At 47.3% G+C, this 15131-nt stretch overlaps 1 protein-coding gene across 8 annotated transcripts in view; it reads left to right on the top strand.

Annotated features, from left to right (window-relative positions):
* The window catches only part of DZIP3 (DAZ interacting zinc finger protein 3), a 149782-nt gene that overhangs the window by 58240 nt on the left and 76411 nt on the right, over window positions 1-15131 (top strand). For all 8 annotated transcript variants that reach the window (XM_059687893.1, XM_059687895.1, XM_059687894.1 and 5 more), the window contains 2 exons: window positions 735-827; window positions 1557-1609. In XM_059687893.1, coding sequence (XP_059543876.1) covers window positions 735-827; window positions 1557-1609 — 146 coding nt within the window. The remainder of the gene's footprint in view (window positions 1-734; window positions 828-1556; window positions 1610-15131) is intronic.

Here is a 15131-nt window from a genome sequence, read left to right as displayed (position 1 = left end):
GACTTGGGAGATCTGGGTTCTAGTCTAGATTGAACCATTATGGTGTTTTCTTTGTTTTTTGTTTTGTTTTGTTTTGTTTTACATTAGGCTGTTAATTTAACTGCTCTGAAATTCATTTTTCTAAACCATAAAGTGAGGATAGTAATATCTTCATAAGGTTCTTGTGAAGATTAACAGATAAAACATGTACTTGCATTAGCATTATTCATTTGTTTAATTAGCATGTGTTTTTTATAATCTTTGATTGTTAGGGCAATCAATATTGCTCAACTTTAGAAAAAGAACTAAAAGAAAACTTAAGTGACTTAACAAGAGGAAATTAAGGTCAGAATCAGAGGAAATACTCAACATTTTAATTCTTTCATTTTTCCCTGTAATCCTTATATATCTAATAGAAATTCATTGTTTCTTTATACATTTACCTAATTAGTACATGTCACTTGAAGTTGCTTTCCCTGTGCTTAGGTACTACTTCTTAGGCTGTAATATAGCTACTTAAAGATTTTGAAGTAGAAATTATTAGAGAAAAGTGCAATTATGCATTTTACATCCACTGATACATGAGATAGACTATTTTTGAACAGCTAACTCTGTTTTTTCACATCTTTTGTTTTATCATCTAGAAACATCTGCTAACTTTTTAAAAAAATAATTAGATTTGCGCATCAGTATTTTTTTATTGATTGTAATGTTTATTGTTTTGATAATTTATTTTTTTCTATTGATAACTTTAGAGTTTTAGTGGGAAAAAATGTTTGAAGGAAGGATGTACAGGTGACATGGTAAGGATGCTACAATGTGATGAACCTGGAATTGTTAAAATTTTGGTAAGTATCTTTTTCTTATTTTTCTTTCATTGGAATGGCATTCGGATTTCAAAACATTTGGGATTCATAGCAATAGTATTTTTGCCATTTTCTCTTTAATGGTGACTTAATTTCTGACCTTTCTATTGCTTTGATTTCTCCAAAGTAGTATTTAAGTGATCCTTAAGAATAAGAAAATTTAAAAAGTAAAGATACACACAAACAGACACATATAAAGCAGGCTATGCCTGTACCAATGAGAAGTCTGTCATGAACCAGTGATGATAATCTGATCTGTGCCATCTAAGTTTAAAAATACTTTTTGACCCTCTTTCATATCTTTCTACGAAAATATCTATAGAAATCACATATAGCACGTGTTACGTAAAATGTTCTCAAATGATACTCATTTTATTCTTAAATAAATGAAATGCTTGAATTTTCAGTTTACAAATAGACCAGAATTGCAAATAAAAATAGATATTATTTCTTTATCTTTAGTAACACTCTTTTTGTATTTCATATTGATATTTAAATCCTGTAGTGATGTAAAGTAGAATTTTTTAAAAAATCAACTCTAGTTTATTGTTTATTAAAGTTGTTTATAGCTTATCTTGTCACTTCTGTTTTGTTTTATATTTGCTATAGCTTCATTCTCATTGTCTTTTTTCAAGTGTTAAGGCTAACTAGTAATATTAAAGAATTTTGAAAATTTAACTATTTAGGGCTATTTTTTCCCATCACTTGCAGTTTGAAGTTGTGAGAAAGGATGAATATGTAACCATTGAAAATTTAGGAGCAAGGTAAGCTTGAAATAAAATATTTTATGTTTTCTTCTGAGCATGTATATATTTTTTAGTTGCTTCTTTCTTCTGTGTCTCTGTCACTTTTTCCTTAAATATGAAAATAATCTTTTACTGAAACCAACATATTTTTCTTACAGTTATTTACTTGGTTTTATAAAAACCTTCTCCTAACTTTCAAAACTCATTCAGGCCTCTAAGCTTATGTGGCAACTAGAGGCCTGGTACACGAATTCATGCAAGGTGGAGTCCCTCAGCCTGGCGGAGCCGGGGGTGGGGATGAGCTGCAGGAGGTTGGCCTGCCAGCCCTGCCCCTGATTGGGGCCCATCAGGGCTGGGGCGGCAGACAGGAGGATGTGACAATTAGAATTATCCTGTTGCTTAGATGAGAAAACTATATTACAGAGGCCTATCTAGTGTAAGCTGGGAATTTATATAATGTTGCCATTGAAATTAGAAATTCCAATATAAAAAATTCTTTTAACCCATTGTTTCTCTTTTCTGTGTAAAGTGTTAATGTCTTCCATTTTCCAGTCTACCAAGGACATTGCATTGATAGCGTTTATGAGCTAATGAAACCCAAATCTTTATCTCCAGCATAGATCTCACTCATAAAATGTAGGTTTATCTACCTGCACACTGAAAATAACTACTTTTGCCGAAACCGGTTTGGCTCAGTTGATAGAGCGTCAGCCTGCGGACTGAGAGGTCCCAGGTTCGATTCCAGCCAAGGGCATGTACCTGGGTTGCGGTCACATCCCCAGTGGGAGATGTACAGGAGGCAGCTGATCCATGTTTCTCTCTCATCGATGTTTCTAACTCTCTATCTCTCTCCCTTCCTCTCTGTAAAAAAATCAATAAAATGTATTAAAAAAAAAAAGAAAATAACTACTTTTATGTTTCAAAAAGATCTTTAGTTCAGCATCACTACAACTGGATTTATAATCTTTCTTCCCAACAGTGCTCTGCAACATTTTTTAAGTCCAGTCAATTCAACTTTTTAAATATATTGTAAATGCCTCCTTACTTCTGCCTCTGTTCTAAACCAGATGAAGTATTATTTCTCACTTGGAATTCTGAAAACATCTTCTAAACTTGTATTTCTTTCCTTTCTTCAGTCTATTTACAGAGCCACAAGAGTACTTTTCTAAAATGAAAAGTGAAATATATCACTTTCCTGCTTGAAAATCTTTCAGAGGCTTCTAAATGCTCTTAATTATGTTCAGACTCTGTATCTTGGCTCTTCAATCACTTTGGTCCCTGCTGACCTCATTAGTGTCATCTCTTTTCATTCTTTTCTTACCATATATACACCAACTATACTGGGCTTCTTTTAGTTCTTGATTGTGCCATCCATTTTATCTCCAAGCCTTGCCTGGAATACTCCTTTAGCTGAAAGCTTCTGGAAAGCCTTATGTACATTAGATTGAGGTGTCCCTATCCTGTATTCCATGTGGTATTGCTATTAAAATGTTTATTAAGCCCTAACCAGTTTGTCTCAGTGGATAGAGCATCGGCCTGTGAACTGAAGGGTCCCAGGTCCAATTCCAGTCAAGGGCATGTACCTTGGTTGTGGGCACATCCCCAGTGGGAGGTGTGCAGGAGGTAGCTGATCGATGTTTCTCTCTCATCCATGTTTCATATATATATATTTCTTTATTGATTTCAGAGAGGAAGGGAGAAGGAGAAAGAGATAGAAACATCAATGATGAGAGAGAATCATTGATCGGCTGCCTCCTGCACACCCTCCACTGGGGATCGAGCCCGCAACCCAGGCATGTGCCCTTGACCAGAATCTAACCTGAACCCTTCAGTCCACAGGCTGATGCTCTATCCACTGAGCCAAGCCGGCTAGGGCCTCATCGATGATTCTGACTATCTCTCTCCCTCTCTGTAAAAAATTAATAAAATATATTTTAAAAAAAAATTTATTAATTTCATTATACTTTCTTGCCTGTCTTCTTCATTTAACTGTAACCACAAAGGCAAGGACTTTATCTTTCTGCTGTATTCCCAAAACATAGCATAATGTCTGGTACACATAGCATATCCAGATATAGAGATTCTGAATTCTATTATTTTGCAATGGCTATGTTATTTTTGTTTTAACAGGCAGTTTACTTGTTTGGATATGAATTGTGAACTCTTTTTCTTGGGTGCTGATTCACTCTCAGTTCAGATCTTTGACTTTAGCTGAGCTGCTTTGAGTTTATTCTATACACTAGAGGCCCGGTGCACAAAAATTTGTGCCTTCGGGGGTCCCTCAGCCCGGACTATGCCCTCTTGCAGTGTGGGAACTCTCGGAGGATGTCCACCCCAGTGGGAACCCTTACCCCATAGAGGTTTGGTCAGCCTGGGTCAGGGGCTGATGGCTGTTTATAGGCTGGCCACACCCCCTTCAGGGTGGGGGGTCCCCACTTGGGTGCCTGGCCAGTCTGGGTGAGGGGCTGAGGGCTGTTTTCAGGCTGGCCAAGCACCCTGGTGACGTAAGCTCCCAGCCTCTCCTTTTTTTCTTTTATTCTGGGATTTATTTACCTTCTATAATTGAAACTTTGTTGCCTTTAGCGGAGGCCTGCGAAAGCTTGGCTGCCTCCATCGCCAGGGTCAACCCACTCCTGCTCGCTCCAGCTCCGTGGCCACGGCTGGCTGAAAGCAGGCATCTAGGGTTTGTTTACCTTCTATAATTGAAACTTGTTGCTTTCAGTGGAGCTCAGAGCCGGCTCCTGCTCGCTCTAGCTCTGTGGCCGTGGCTGGTTGAAAGCAGGTATCTGGGGTTTATTTACCTTCTATAATTGAAACTTTGTTGTTTTCAGTGGAACTCAGAGCCAGGCTGCGGCAGGCAGGGAACCTTGGCTTCCTCCATCACTGGAGCAAGCAAGCCTCCTGCTTGCTCCAACTCTGTGGCTGCTGGCCGCCATCTTGTCATGTTAATTTGCATATAGTTGCTCTGATTGGCTTGGGCATGGCTTGAGGCATAGTGAAAGTATGGTCAATTTGCATGTTTGTCTCTTGTTAGTATAGGATGTGGATGGAGATTATCAGTCAGAAATGTGGCTAGAAAGAATTTGGGATCTCTTCTCTGACTCTTTCCCTTTGGAAAATTTTTCCCCACTCTCTTCAGCAGCCATGGTTCTGTGGCTGAAGATTTCTGGTTCCGTTGACCAAGGAGAACTTTGTTTTCCACCAGGTTTTACTTAGCCCCAGAATAAAAGTTCTAATATTGATGAACTTAAAACTTCTTTTACAAACTAGTAGTCCTTTCCTTTGAGTGTGTACTCCACCCTGAGAGTTGATCTGTTCCTTCCACACTCTGCCTTGCTTTTTGTAATTTACCTGGGTTTTATAATTGTATTCTGTGGAGAATCCTCTGATAACTGGATTGTATTACTAACTAGATGCCCAGTGCATGAAAACTCATGCACTGGCTAGCAAATCGGGGAAAACCAAGATGGCGGCATAGGTAAACACCGGAGACTGCTGCCTCGCACAACCACTTCAAAAATAGAACTAAAGACGGCATGGACATCATCCAGAAGCACAGGAAAGCTGGCTGAGTGGAAATTCTACAACTAGAAGTAAACAGAAAAGCATACCGAGTCTCAGAGGAGGTGCAGTGCGGAAGTAAAATACAGAGGTACAGAGGTGCATGCGGAGAGGGTTGGCGGCTTAGGACACAGTTGTCTTTTTCAATCTGGAGGGAGTCTCAGGCTCTGAGCTCCAGTTCCGGGTGAGTCTCTGGGGACCCAGACTCATACGGGAGAAACGACTGTCTGGCATTGGTCGGAACTCTAGGGCAGCTTTCTCTCAGGGATGCTTGCAGCGATTGCCGGGACATTGAGAAGCAGGGCCTCTGAGGGCAGGACTGAGAGCAGCCATGACTGCTCGCTCCGCCCTGTTTGATCCCCTGGGACCCCGCCCCGCCCCGCCCAAGCCACAGGCTTTTGCATATGAAAGGCCAGGCCCTTTGCAATCTGATAATTACCTAACAAACTGCAGCTGGCCCAAGGCCCCAGGGCAACTTGCATTGCGTCACAGCTGGCTTTTGCTGGATAGACTCAGGCAGAGGCTAGATTAGCACCTCCTTAGAGATTCAGGAGCCAGTGTGCCCAGTGGTCAGAGTGGGACCATCCAGATTGCAGCTCCTTGGATATATAAGGAGACACTCCTCAGGGGGCAGACTCAGTGAGCACCAAAGCCCCATTGAAGCAAGTCTTGCCCCGGAGGGGTGTCTCCAGCACAGAATTTCTCCCACTGCAGACACAGCTGATTCTCATGGCCAATTAGCCTGGAGGTTAATCCCTCCCAGTGTTACCTACAACAATCAAGGCTTAACTAAAACAAGACTGTGCACAAAGCCCACAAGGGGGTGCACCAAGAGCATTTACCTCAGGTAATTGGGGAGGCTGAGCCACTGGGCCCTATATGACACCTAGTACAGAAAGCCACTCTATCGACACAGCGAAGCATAAAAAAAATGTGGAGACAAAGAAACAGGACACAAATGACAAAAATGGAGGAAAGCAAATTACTGGATATAGAGTTCAATACCACACTTTTAAGGTTTTTCAAGAATTTTCTAGAAACCGCCGATAAACTTAAACCTTCAAGAAATCTAATGAGACCCTCGAGGTTGTGATAAAGGACCAACTAGAAATTAAACATACACTGACTGAAATAAAGAATATTATACAGACCCCCAACAGCAGACTAGAGGATCGCAAGAATCAAGTCAAGGATTTGAAATACGAAGAAGTAAAAAGCACCCAACTGGAAAAGCAAAATGAAAAAAGAATCCAAAAATACGAAGATAGTGTAAGGAGCCTCTGGGACAGCTTCAAGCGTACCAACATCCGAATTACAGGGGTGCCAGAAGAAGAGAGAGAGCAAGATATTGAAAACCTATTTGAAGAAATAATGACAGAAAACTTCCCCTATCTGGTGAAAGAAATAGACTTACAAGTCCAGGATGCACAGAGAACCCCAAACAAAAGGAATCCAAAAAGGACCACACCAAGACACATCATAATTAAAATGCCAAGAGCAAAAGACAAAGAGAGAATCTTAAAAGCTGCAAGAGAAAGACAGTCAGTTACCTACAAGGGAGTACCCATACGACTGTCAGCTGATTTCTTAACAGAAACTTTGCAGGCCAGAAGGGAGTGGCAAGAAATATTCAAAGTGGTGAATAGCAAGAATCTACAATCAAGAGTACTTTATCCAGAAAAGCAATCACTCCTAATTGAAGGTCAGATAGAGAGCTTCACAGATAAGAAAAAGCTAAAGGAGTTCATCACCACTAAACCAGTATTATATGAAATGCTGAAAGGTATCCTTTAAGAAGAGGAAGAAGAAGAAAATGGTAAAGATACAAACTATGAACAACAAATACATATCTATCAACAAGTAAATCTAAAAATCAAGTGAATAAATAATCTGATGAACAGAATAAACTGGTGATTATAATAGAATCAAGGGGCATAGAAAGGTAGTGGACTGACTATTCTTGGGGGAGAAAGGAGTGTGGGGGATGCAAGAAGAGACTGAACAAAAATTGTGCAACTGGATGAGGACAGTAGGGGTGGGGTGAGAGCGGAGGGTGGGGTGGGAAACAGGTGGAGGGGACCTATGGGGGTAAAAGAGGAACAACTGTAATAATCTGAACAATAAAGATTTATTAAAAAAAAATCCTCATGCACTGGAAGGGGTGATTTCTCAGCCCAGCCTGCCCCCTCTCATAGTACCGGAGCCCTCCAAGGTGGGAGGTGACCTGGCGATCAGGGGAAGGTGATGCCCCCATCACACCTCTGCTTCTGCCACTGCAAGCAGCGAAAGCCTTGACTGGCCTTGGTTACCTGAGCCTCGGGTGGCCATTCAAGGCTTACCTGCGCCTCAGGCATTGGCTGGGCAGCTGCCATTCCAGGCTTGACTGTGCTTCGGGCTGGTCCTGGCGGCTGGGAGCCTGAGGGGACTGAGGAACTCCAGAGACAGGTGCCCGCCTGCTGCCCCAGTGGGGCTGAGGGGATTGGGTGCTGTCATTTTGTGGCTGTGGGTGCCACCGTCTTTGAGGGTGTGATAGTCAATTAACATATTCCCTCTTTATTGGCTGTAGGCGCTGCCATCTTGCAAGGGTGTGATGGTCAATTAGCATATTCCCTTCTTATTAGATAGACTAGAGGCCCGGTGCACAAAAATTTGTGCACTCGGTGGGGAGCGGGGGTCCCTCAGCCTGTCCTGTGCCCTCTCGTAGTCTGGGACCCCTTGGGAGATAACAACCTGCTGGCTTAGGCCTGCTCCCGGGTGGCAGAGGGCAGGCCCAATCCCTAGGTGCAGCCCCTGGTTGGGCTCAGAGCAGGACTGATTGGGGAGTTGGGGTGCCGCCCCCTGTCATGCACAGAGCAGGGCAGATAAGGAGGTTGCGATGCCACCCTCAGTCACGCTCAGGGTAGGGCCAACTGGGGGATTGGGGCACCGCCCCCTGTCACACTCAAGGCAGGGTTGATGGGGAGGTTGCAGCGCCACCCCCTGTTATGCACAGAGCAGGGCTCATCAGGCGGGTTGGGGCTCCATACCCTGTCACGCAAAGAGCAGGGCTGATCAGGGGGTTGAAGAGCTCCCCCCTGTCACTCACAGAGTAGGGCCGATAGGGGAGTTGGGGCACCGCCCCCTGTCACACACAGAGCAGGGCGGATCAGGGGGTTGGGTCGCCACCCTCTATCACCCACAGAGCAGGGCCGATCAGGGGGTTGGGGCGCCGCCACTGTCACACTCAGGGCAGGGCCGATGGGGAGGTTATGGCTCTACCCCGTCACACACAGAGCAGGGCCCGCGGGGGGTGGTTGGGGCGCCGCACCCTGTCACACACAGAGCAGGGCCGATCAGGGGGTTGGGGCGCCACACTCTGTCACACACAGAGCTGCAGGGCGATCAGGGGGTTGGGGAGCTCCCCCCTATCAGGCACAGAGCAGGGCTGATCAGGGGGTTAGGGCGCCTTCCCCTGTCACGAACAGAGCAGGGCGGATAGGGAGGTTGTGGCCCCGCCCCCTGTCACACACAGAGCCGCAGGGCCATCAGGGGGTTTGGGCGCTGCCCCCTGTCATGCTGATCCCGGTGCCGGGAGGCCTCTCGGCTACGCTGATCCTGCTGCTGGGAGGCATATTACCCTTTTACTATATAGGATAGAGGCCTGGTGCATGGGTGGGGGCCGGCTGGTTTGCCCTGAAGGGTGTCCTGGATCAGGGTGGGGGTCCCCACTGGGGTGCCTGGCCAGCCTGGATGAGGGAATGATGGCTGTTTGCAGCTGGTCACACACCCTTCAGGGTGGGGGTCCCCACTGGGGTGCCTGGCCAGTCTGGGTGAGGGGCTGAGGGCTGTTTTCAGGCTGGCAGGTGACTGAAGCTCCCAACCGCTCCTTTTTTTCTTTTCTTTTTTTTAATTCTGGGCCAGCTTTAGCTCTGGCTCCAGCTCTGAGGCCTCTGCTGCTGAAAGCAGGTATCTGGTTTGCTTGGGTTCTATAATCAAAACACTGTATCAACTCCAGCTCTGAGATCCGGGCTGGCTAAAAGCAGGTTTCTGGGGCTTTGTTTAGCTTCTATATTTGTAACAGTGTTTCAAACTGCAAGCTCAGAGGCCGGCAAGGCAGGCAGGGAACGTTGGTTTCTTCCGTCACTGAAGCAAGCAAGCCTCATGTTAGCTTCAAGCTGCCTGGCTGCCAGCCGCCATATTGGCTGGCAGTTAATTTGCCTATCGCCCTGATTAGCCAATGGGAAGGGTAGCGGATGTACGCTAATTACCATGTTTCTCTTTTATTAGATAGGATAGTGTAAAAGCTATTACATAGGGTTTTATGAATGAATGACAAAATGTTTGGTCATTTTTTATGCTTTAAAATGCTTTATTGTTATTAAAATATAAAGAAAACCTCACAAAATATAAAAGCACAATTTAATAAATAATTACAAAGCAAGCACTTTTGTGGCATATGGCCCCATCCAAGGCAACAAATAGAATTTTGCCAGCACTCCAGAAGCACTCAACCTACCATTCTCCCCCACCTTCTCTTTTCCCTAGGTAACTGTTACCCTCACCTTTTGTTTATTTAAGCCACTAGGGGCCCAGTGCATGAATTTGTGCACTTCAAAAGGAACTGAGGGCCACGAGGCTGTGGTGGGCACAGGGGCAGGTCTTGGCCCATCCTCTGCGCCCCCACCTGGTCTCTCCCGCCGGGGCCCTGGTCCCCTGTCTGCCGGCAGCCCTGCTCCCATGGCCGCCATTCCCACACACTGACAGTGCCAGCCCAGCTTGTACCCTCTGATGGCGTGGAGCTATTGGGGCCAGTGCCAGCAGTGGGTGCGAGTGTTACTGGTGCCGACAGTGGGTGCAAGTGGTGCTGCTGCCCTGATTGCCTGGGGGAGGTGGAGAAGCCCTCAGGGGCTATCAGGGCCGGCAGCTTCTGCATGCACCTGCTGACAGTGCCAAGCAATCAGGACCAGCGCCACATACCAGCTGTGGGTGCAAGTGGGGCCGGCAGTGGCAGTGGGTATGAGTGGCAGCTCCGGTGCCAGCAGCGGGTGCGAGTGGGGCCGTCACTGGCAGCAGGTGTGAGAGGTGGCTACTGGCCCCAATCGCCCCTCAGGTGCAGGGAGAGGTGAAGAAGCCCTGAGGGGTGATTGGGGCTGGCAGCTGCCGCTCGCACCCACTGACAGTGCCGAGTGATCAGGGCCAGTGCCGGGTACCATTAGTAGGACTACAGTCCACAGGAGCAAAGAATTTTCAGTAACCACCAGAGGCTCACCCCCATGGCAGCGACTGTCGCCCCACCGTGGTCCCACGCCCCCGCTCACCTGCTCCACCATCCCACCGCAGGTGATGCCCGCCCTGTTCCGCGCTCTGCCGCCTGATGCTGACACCCGCCATGTTCTGCACGTGCCCCCTGGTGGTCAGTGCACGTCGTAGCACCCTGTTATTCAGTTGTTCCACCGTTTGGTCTATTTGCTTATTATCCTTTTATTAAATAGTATAGGATAGCTTAAAAAAAAACCCGACCTATAAAAAACTTCAGTGTTTAAAAATGCATTTATAATTAGTACATTTATAAAGAATAGTATGAATATTTCCTTATAAATGCATTTTAAAAAAATATATTTTATTGATTTTTTATAGAGAGGAAGAGAGAGGGATAAGGAGTTAGAAACATCAATAAGAGAGAAACATCAATCAGCTGCTTCTTGCACACCTCCCACTGGGGATGTGCCCGCAACCAAGGTACATGCCCTTGACCAGAATCAAACCCGGGACCCCTCAGCCCTCAGGTCGATGCTCTATCCACTGAGCTAAACTGGTTAGGGCATAAATGCATTTTTAAACGCTGAAGTTTTTTATAGATCAGGTTTTTCAAGCTATAATTTATATACAGTGAAATTCCCTGTTTAATAATAAACATTTAGCCTGGCCTGTATGGTTCAGTGGTTGAGCATTAAGCTATGAACCAGGAGGTCATAGCTCAATTCCTAGTCAGGGCACATACTTGGGTTATGGGCTCAATACCAAGTAATGGGTGTGTATATTCTTATATTTAGTTTTCTGTGTATATTCTTGTAATATTTTGTTAGATTACATATATATACTAGAGGCCTGTCGCATGAAGAGATTCGTGCAATAGGTCTTCCTTCCCCTGGCTGCCGGAACCAATTTTCCTCCGGCACCCGGGACCCAGGCCTTTGTTCTGGCCGGAGCAAGGCTTGGCTTCTCCACTGTGGCCCCAGCGAGGCTTGGCTTCTCCACTGCAGCCGCAGCGGAGAAGCCAAGCCTCTTCAGTCTTCAGTCTTCAATCTTCACTCCGGCTGGAACCTTCAGTCTTCAGTCTTCAGTCTGGCCGGAGCCTTCAGTCTTTGCTCTGTGCCTGCATATGCAAATTAACCACCATCTTTGTTGGGTTAATTTGCATACTCATCTTATTGGCTGGTAGGCATAGCATAGTGACACCAATTTGCATGTTTCTCTTTTATTAGTGTAGATTGGATTTTCTATGCTTTTGCAAATGATTTTTAAAATTTCGATGTCTATTTTTGTATTATAAGGAATTTATTTGTGTATATTAAACTTCTTGTATCCTGTGAGTTGAGAGTTAATAGTTCCAGTAACGTTATGTAGATTGTTTTAGGTTTTATATAGATGTTCATGTCATCTGTGCATAAAGATAACTTCTTTTTTCTAATCTATACGTACTTATTATTTTTTTATTGCCCTAGCTGTGTCCCCTGGTATAGTGTTAAATATGAGTGGTAAGAGCAGACATGTTTGTCTTTTCCAGATCTTCGGAAGAACCCTTCAGTTTTTCACCACTTAGTATGTTGTTAGCTGTAGATTGTTTTATAGATGCCCTTTTTCAAATTGAAGAAATTCTTTTCTCTTCCTGTTTTTTCCAAAGAAATTCTTATTAATGGAATTGAATTAATGCTTTTCTGTATGCATTGCTGTGATTATATGTTTTTCTTCTTCAATTTGTTACTGTGCTGAATTATGTTATTTTTAAATGTTGAATTAATCTTATATTCCTGGATACATAACAGTTGGTCATGATCTGTTTACTTTCTTCATATTGCTGCTGTTTTCTTTTTCTAGCTTTACTAAGCTATAGCTGACATATGACATTGTGTAAGATTAAGGTGTACAACATGATGTTCTGCTATATGTACTTACTATGAAACAATTACCACAATAAAGTTGGTTATCACTTCCATTATCTTACAAAATTAACATTTTTTGTGGTGAGAACTTTTAATATTTACTTTCTTAGCCACTGTCAAGTATTCAATACATTATTGTAATTATGTTCACCTTGCTGTACATTGGACCCCCAGTTTATATCCTTTGACCCCTTTATCTCTTTGCCCTCCACTGCTCTACCAATCACCAGTCTCCTCTATGTTTCTGTGAACTTTTTTTTTTTTTTAGCACCCTCATGTAAGTGAAATCATACAGTATTTATCTATCTAGCTTATTTCACTTAGCACAATGCCCTCTGGGTTAATCCATGTTGTTGCAAAAAGCAGGATTTCCCTCTTTCTTATGGATGAACTAGGGGCCCGGTGCACGAAATTCGTGCACTGGGTGGGGGGGGGGAGTGTCCCTCAGCCCAGCCTGCCCCCTCTCACATACTGGGAAGCCCTCAGGCGTTGACCCCCATCACCCTCCAATCGCAGGATTAGCCCCTTGCCCAGGCCTGACGCCTCTGGCCTAGTCGTCCGGCCAGGGCAGCGGGGACCTGCAGTGGCAGCGGGGGGTGCCGCGATCGCGCGGGCTCCGCCCCTGCCCCTGCAGGAAGCCTCTGGCTGAGGCGTCCGGCCCGGGCAGCGGGGACCCACAGCTGCAGTGGCCCCGCGATCATGGGCTTCGCTTTAGGCCCAGGCAAGGGACCCCTAGCTCCTGGGACTGCCAGCTTCGACCGTGCTCAGCTCCCATCGCTGGCTCCACCCCTACTTCCTGCTATCACTGGCCAGGGCGGAAAAGGCACCTGATTCTCCGATCATGGCTAGGGGGCAGGGCAAAGGCGACCCCAGGGCCGCCTTTGCCCTGCCCCCCAGCTCTTAGCTCCCCCCTGGGTTTCCAATCACTGTCAGTGGCAGGGGGTGTCTTCCTGCTTTCCCTTTCGCCTCCCTGCATTGTGCCTACATATGCAAATTAACCGCCATCTTGTTGGCAGTTAACTGCCAATCTTAGTTGGCGGTTAATTTGCATATAGCCCTGATTAGCCAATGAAAAGGGTATCGTCATACGCCAATTACCATTTTTCTCTTTTATTAGTATAGACTAGGGGCCCGGTGCACGAAATTCGTGCACTGGGTGTGTGTGGGTGGGGGAGTGTTCCTCAGCCCAGCCTGCCCCCTCTCACATACTGGGAGCCCTTAGGCGTTGACCCCCATCACCCTCCAATCACTGGATCGGCCCCTTGCCCAGGCCTGACGCCTCTGACAGAGGCATCAGTCCTGGGCAGGGGACCCTCATTTCCCCCCATCACTGGTTCTGCCCCCATCCCAGGCCTCATGCCTCGGCCAGAGGCGTAGACCACCATCACCCTCCAATCGCCTGATCAGCCCCTAGCCCAGGCATGACGCCTCCGCCAGAGGTGTCAGGCTTGGACAGGCGACCCCCATCTCCCCCCGATCACTGGCTCTGTCCCCCGCCCAGGCCTGAGGCCTCTGGCCCAGGAATCATGCCTGGGCAGGGGACCCCCATCTCCCTCTAATCGCTTGCTCCACCCCCCCGCCGAAGCCTGACGCCTCTGACCCAGGCTTCAGGCCTGGGCAAAGGCACCATCATATCCCCCCAATCCCCGGCTCAGCCCCCCGCCCAGCCCTGATGCCTCGGCCAGAGGAGTTGACCCTCATCACCCTCTGATCACCAATCACCAGATCGGCCCCTTGACCAGACCTGAGGCCTCCGGCAGAGGTGTCAGGCCTGGGCAGGGGATCCCCAGCTCCCCGCGGTTGCAGGCTCTGCCCCTGCCCAGGCCTAACGCCTCTGGCCTAGGCGTCCGGCCCAGGCAGCGGGGACCCGCAGCTGCAGCGGCCCCACGATCGTGGGTTTCACTTTAGGCCCAGGCAAGGGACCCCTAGCTCCTGGGACTGCCAGCTTCGACCGTACCCAGCTCCCATCGCTGGCTCTACCCCTACTTCCTGCTATCACTGGCCAGGGAGGAAAAGGCACCTGATTCTCCGATCATGGCTAGGGGGCAGGGCAAAGGCGACCCCAGGGCCGCCTTTGCCCTGCCCCCCAGCTCTTAGCTCCCCCCTGGGTTTCCAATCACTGTCAGTGGCAGGGGGTGTCTTCCTGCTTTCCCTTTCGCCTCCCTGCATTGTGCCTACATATGCAAATTAACCGCCATCTTGTTGGCAGTTAACTGCCAATCTTAGTTGGCGGTTAATTTGCATATAGCCCTGATTAGCCAATGAAAAGGGTATCGTCATACGCCAATTACCATTTTTCTCTTTTATTAGTATAGACTAGGGGCCCGGTGCACGAAATTCGTGCACTGGGTGTGTGTGGGTGGGGGAGTGTTCCTCAGCCCAGCCTGCCCCCTCTCACATACTGGGAGCCCTTAGGCGTTGACCCCCATCACCCTCCAATCACTGGATCGGCCCCTTGCCCAGGCCTGACGCCTCTGACAGAGGCATCAGTCCTGGGCAGGGGACCCTCATTTCCCCCCATCACTGGTTCTGCCCCCATCCCAGGCCTCATGCCTCGGCCAGAGGCGTAGACCACCATCACCCTCCAATCGCCTGATCAGCCCCTAGCCCAGGCATGACGCCTCCGCCAGAGGTGTCAGGCTTGGACAGGCGACCCCCATCTCCCCCCGATCACTGGCTCTGGCCCCCGCCCAGGCCTGAGGCCTCTGGCCCAGGAATCATGCCTGGGCAGGGGACCCCCATCTCCCTCTAATCGCTTGCTCCACCCCCCCGCCGAAGCCTGACGCCTCTGACCCAGGCTTCAGGCCTGGGCAAAGGCACCATCATATCCCCCCAAT

Source organism: Myotis daubentonii, chromosome 3 (assembly GCF_963259705.1).
Source record: "Myotis daubentonii chromosome 3, mMyoDau2.1, whole genome shotgun sequence".
Classification (NCBI taxonomy): Eukaryota; Metazoa; Chordata; class Mammalia; order Chiroptera; family Vespertilionidae; genus Myotis; species Myotis daubentonii.
Note: the sequence above shows the minus strand (reverse complement) of the source record. Positions and strands in the feature narration are given on the sequence as shown.